The sequence below is a fragment of the Pelophylax lessonae genome (assembly GCF_965119305.1).
Source record: "Pelophylax lessonae genome assembly, chromosome: 1".
NCBI classification, from domain to species: domain Eukaryota; kingdom Metazoa; phylum Chordata; class Amphibia; order Anura; family Ranidae; genus Pelophylax; species Pelophylax lessonae.
This window is the reverse complement of record NC_138768.1, coordinates 196225077-196231076: the sequence shown is the minus strand read 5'-3', so window position 1 is coordinate 196231076 and position 6000 is coordinate 196225077. Positions and strand designations below refer to the sequence as shown.

At 37.2% G+C, this 6000-nt stretch overlaps 1 protein-coding gene across 2 annotated transcripts in view; it reads right to left on the bottom strand.

Annotated features, from left to right (window-relative positions):
• Nucleotides 1–3710: 3710 nt before the first annotated feature.
• SNCAIP (synuclein alpha interacting protein) overlaps nt 3711–6000 on the bottom strand; it is a 150259-nt gene continuing 147969 nt past the window's right edge. Inside the window, exon 11 of one of the 2 annotated variants that reach the window (XM_082243869.1) lies at nt 3711–3829. In XM_082243869.1, coding sequence (XP_082099995.1) covers nt 3754–3829 — 76 coding nt within the window. In that variant the 3' untranslated portion in view covers nt 3711–3753. The remainder of the gene's footprint in view (nt 3830–6000) is intronic. The other variant, XM_082243870.1, reaches the window with a different exon arrangement.

The following is a 6000-nucleotide window of genomic DNA, read 5'->3' as shown; positions in this document are numbered from 1 at the left end:
TAGTAACCAATCGGAACTCAGTTTACTAGAAAAATCAAATGTAAATGTTGGCTGGCTATCATCCCTCCTCTTGCCCTTTGCCCTTGCCTGTCATCACTACTGCCTGTTTCTCTTGCTGAATAAATCTAATTCTACTCTTCTGCAACATAGTTCATGTCACCAACTGGCAACACTAGTAATCAATTGGGCAGTACCGTACAATTTAGTAATGCCAGCATTTCTGCATGTATTATCTTTTCTAAAGATTCATTTTGTGGCATCTACCTACGAATCACCTGTCGTCCACAAAAGAAAATAAAATTTTGATTTAAATCACAAACTCTGTTTAAACATACCAGGCCTATTTAAAAAGACAAACCATGTGGTGTATAAACTTGCATCCAGTACGTAATTACCATTAGCTATTTTTTGCAGCATATTACATTTACTGTATATGTGCTCTAGTTTTTTTTCATAATGGCACAAAATATACTCGATACAGAGCAGGTGTGGTTCACCTTTGGCCTTACAGGTTTTTATATATAAAATGAAAACTTTTTTTGGAGCTTCTGTCAGGGTTTTTATTGCTGATATGATTTTACTGATATGATTTACCGTCGCTATTTGAACATTGTCAGCAGTACAGAAAGTGATTGGAAATCCAAATATTACAGTCACTAAACAACTCTCGCTTTCTATTGTTTTACTGAGACTGTGAGTAAAGGGACATTTCTGCAGTTGGACACAGACAGCAAAAACAAATAAGCTAAAAAAAACAAAAAACTGATGCAATTATACCATTTTCTACTCTATTAAAAACTAAAATAATTTTCAATTTAAACACACTTTGGCCCCTTGCACACTGCAGCTTAAACATGCTCAGTACAGCTTTCTTTTTTTTACGAGCTAAAATACAGCCCATTAATTCTAATGTACCTATGCACACAGGCACATAAATGAGTGCCGCATATTCTTCAGTAAGAACAAAATAGAAAAATCTGCATTTTTGGACAGTAATTTATGCCTAATGCATGCATTTGCGCGCAAATATGTGCAAATACGCGCAAATGCGATCAAATGAATGCACACGATCATACTGTTGATCTGAAAACATTTTTTTGCATATTCAGAGGCGCGAATTTACGCGAACACATATGGGTGAAAATGCGCGCTTTTCAATAAGACAAAAATTACGGCTGAAAAAGGAGATGCTCAAACAGGAGTATCGTGTGCAAGAGGCCTTTAAAGGGATGATGCCCAGGTATTTCTTGCCAAACACTTTATGGTGGGGGTTGGTGCATGCAGCAGCTTGAGTTATTTGTGAAAGCAAGATAGTATATTGTAGAGTAGGGGTAAAATACATGCAGACAGCCAAAAGCTTATACCAACCACCTTTACATTTGCCCCTCCAGCCCTATCCGGAGCAACATCTGTAATTTCTCTACCTCATGTTATTACTATTTTATTTATATCTCTGCCCCCTTTTTAGGTACTGAGAGACCTGTCAGTAAGCTCAGAATTGTTATTTGTGGCCCATGCTCACGGAAATAGTGACACTCTAAAAGTGCCTATTTGCATAACTTTTGAGAGAGCTCCAGGCAGCTCTAGAGGGATTTATCAAAGAGAAATATTCTGCGCTTATCCCACTCTTAGTGCAATCAATTGTTGAGTCCAAAAACATGGCTCATAAAACAGGGTGAAACTAGTGCGCTTCTCTCATTATTACCTTCATATGTGTAAATAAAAAATAACTATTTTTGCATACATTTTTTATTTACACATATGAAGGTAGTAACGAGAGAGGTGCACTAGTTTCACGCGGTTTTAAGTTCTAGAGGGATAGTGTAAAAATAATTTGTCATCAGTCACATCTTATTTAGAAATTCCCCCACAGGTTCACTTTAAACCTGGGTAGATGAAATCTTCGAAACGATATATGAGATTAGACGTTTTTTTTTTTTCAAAGGTAACATAACACAATAACACTGTTTCAGAATGAGCCATGACATGGCTGACTAATGTGTAGCAGACACCTATCAACAAATAGCACCTAAAGTGGAGTTCCACCCAAAAGTGGAACTTCCGCTTTAAGTGCTCCTGACCCTGACATGCCACATTTGGTATGTCATTTTTTGGGGGGGAGCAGGTACCTAGATTTGACAGGTACCCCCTCCCACTTCTGTTCTGGCCGCCTAGGTGGCTCAAGCGAAAGTTCTCCTGCCCCCTCCCTGCAATTTTCTGGGACACGTCACAGGTCCCAGAAGATTGCCCGGCCATTCAAAATGCGTAACACAACTCGCATATGCGCAGTGCGCACCTGCCTGTGAAGTCACAAGCTGTCACAGCCAGGTGCCCAGACTAGTGATGCCGGCGCGGGGGAGAGCCGAGGGAGAAAACCGAGGCTTCCAGCGGCTGCATCGCTGAACCGTGGGAAAGGTGAGTATGTGTTTTTTAAAAGTCAGCAGCTACACTTTTGTAGCTGCTGACTTTTAATAAACACAAAAACTGCTGGAATTCTGCTTTAATATTCAACTAATCCAATAGACTTAGACCCTTTTTTAAGTTTTAATAACATGTAGAATAAGACAATATGATTCCTGATGCCAACCTGTTACACTTCGAGTACTCTCAACCTGTTTGAACACTTCATTAAAGGAAGTATAAACCAATGGGGTGCCCATCTGCAAACACCAGCCCAATTTTGAAGGCCACATATTCAATATCGCAGGAGAACATGTAGGCATCAAAGTGGTTTATGTGTAATTTACCTGTTCTCTATGTGGATTATCCTTATACTTTTCTTTTTAAAAACTCGCAGACCTTTTTTTTCTTTTTGTGCCATTTACTTGTGTTGGGTGAATGGTAAAAGCATTCACCAGTTCACTGGATGAGAGGTAGGATGTTTTTTTTCTTTTACATTATTTAGAAGGAATAGAAAAAAATGGCTTTTAGAGCGAGGAATTTTTGATTACTTAATTTTTAGCCATGAAGCTCAAAAGGGTACAACCTGGTTTTACAGCTTCCTTTACAAAAAACCCTAACTCTACTAAATTTGAATACAAGGATTTAGCAAATGTTATTTTTTAAGAGATATTTTACACCCTTCTCCTTCTTATAATTTTCAAAACTAGTGTGTGTGGAAGAGTGAGATCTCTCTTAAGAATGCAGGCAGTTCTTAATACAGAGTCCAGTGCAGCTCTAAACATTTTTTTTTACATTTATTTTACAGAAATATGGATTACAGCATGACAAATGACTCCAGAAAAGGTAAATGTGTACATTTATTCATATAACAGTCGTGATTCCAAGAATCTGATTTACTCAAAAGGTGAAGTGACATTTTAAAGACAATGTAAGAAATTTTCTATGAACCCCTATAAATGGCAGGAATTATTTCAATGGAGAACTGGTTCCTTTGTATCATAAGCTATGGGATGAAGCTTGTCAATAATAAATACAGTGTACAATAACTGAAGAGGAAACTAAGGCAAAAAAAAAAAAAAGAATGTTTCTTTATCAACAGGAACTAGAGTCAGATATAGCAAATCACTGTCCATGCAGTGCAATATAAAAAGGCTTGTCATCACAAAGACAAAAAGTCAACGTCTGAGAAATGAAGTATCCACACCAAACAAGCACACCAACACTAAGTGTAAAAAGACATCATAAGGCCTCATGGGAGCCGAGGAATGAAAGGTGTGGTCCTCAGGACATTTCTACTAAATTGAAATGAATGAAAGGTGGGGTCCTCAGGACATTTCTTAGAAGAGAGGGTTATAGGAAAAACTCTTGCATCTCAGGTTCTTCTGGATCCATGTCACTGAATAAAATCTTCACTGATCCATTATGCCTGTGTGGATATAACACAAGAAACATTAACTCACATTTAAATTGAGTGGCTTGCATTGCATCTAATTTACCAACTTAACTATTGCATAATGAGAATTTGCATTCAAACTGAATTCGAATTCAAAGTTGCAGAATTATAAAGATAATCATATTTGAAGCAATTCGAACAATAGTTTATCAAACACTTAGATAAGCAGTACTCTCTTTCTACAAAATAAAACTGGCAACATCATTTTTTGCATAAGTCTTAAGCCTAGTACACATGAAAATCAGACAAAAAATACTGCTTTCCAAGAGATCGTTTGATCGTTAGTACACAGCTTTCAAGAGTCGGTCATGACAGTTCGCCCAAAATATCGGAAGGGACAAACACAAAAGTTTTTTATTGTATGATACCAGATCGTACGATTTTCATTTGATCAGTGCTGTTTTTGTCCGAAAAAAATCGGAAGTACAAGATTACGCATGCTTGGAAACAAAAGAATACATTACTATACAACACAATACATTACATCACTTCTGAAGCTGTATTCTCCCATACAAGAATTTGTGGATGATTATTTGTCCAATATTTTGGTCATGTATACAGGCCTTAAGGGCTTGTTCAAATCATATGTGCATGAAAACTGATACAAAAACCGTGCAGATTTCACTTGCAGAGACATGAGTTTACATAAGTTTCACATCAGGTTACATTCGTTTTCATGCAGATGAGTTTTTATGCATGTTGACATCAGTTTTCATGCACATCAGTTATATGCCCTGTTTATCACAGTGTTAATGGCATGTCAGTTTTTTTCCATGCAGAAAACTGCATATACATTGCAGATTCCTGCGCAGAAAAAAATCCGGACATGATACCAGCGTTATGGTGTGAACAGCGCACATAGAGAACCATGGTTTTCTTTGAGTCCTTGCAGAACGACGTGTCTGCACATGGCATAAACAAGGCTTTGGTCCATCAAGATTTTGCACACTTCTTGGTTCCTATATATTGTATGGACATATAAACCAAAAAAGAAAGCGGCACTCACGGGTCTTGAGAGGTGAACGCACGATAACGGTTTTAATCAATGTTTCGATGAGGCACAAGCTCGTCTTCCTTAGGATTATTGTATGAACATAGTAAGTCTTAGGCCCCTTTTACATGATCTGACCAATCGGGTCTGCTGTCCCTTTTTTTTGAGGCAGACCTGATCAGGCCACCCATTCTCCTCTATGGGGAGGCATCCGATCTGACAAGATCCACTGAAAATAGATGGATGGCCACCACAGTTGTGTGAGTGGTGTTAATTGGTGACCTAGACCCCTCTATAAAAACACTTTTTGTCTTTAGTAAATCAACCCCATAGGCGAACATGCAGGGGGGTTTAGAGGCATGAAAAAAAAGTGTGGCAGATGCCCTAGAAGCAGTTGCAAAAACGTCCAGCTTTAATCTTAGATGTGGATAAAAAAAAACCTAAATAAATCATTTCATTTTCTAAGCTATTAAAATTCAACATATAACAGTCATGAAGAAACCCTAAAAAAAATCCTAGTGCTGAAGTTGGTGAAAGTTCATCCACTATGGCCATAGATAGTAAATATATAGCACAAAATAATTCCAGTTTGAAATTAAATTCATGTCCCCCTGTATATTCAAGTAGAAAGGCAGAAAAGTATATGCGCATATGTATAACAAAACCGTTGTTGATAAAGCCAGCTGGATAGGCATACGATATATTGTATCCAATAGAGTCATAAAAGTTATTACAATCACACTTTGCGGACTCTGTATTGATGGCTTATATCAACAAGGAAGATTATCCCAAATTCAACATATGTAATAGATTGCAGGTAATAGAAACAGCATCCAGACATAACAATTGAGAATAACAACACCTATAGCTTTTAGTTTCTCAAGCCAGGCTGTATAATAAAGTACATAGCAGTATTCTCTGGGATATTGCCAAATAGTTAATAAAATTGCTGTAATCAGCTACAGACACATGCAAATACTTAGAGATAAAATATGTCCTCTATGTGCAAAATGGCAGCAAAAAGGTTACACTTAAAAAGGCATTTATAAAAATTTGCAGTACATGTACATTTACACTGTGCAAATACTAGAAAATTGTAATATTGCTAAACTATTTTCTCTCCAGGTAGGATGTTCTTTATTTGTAAAAGCAT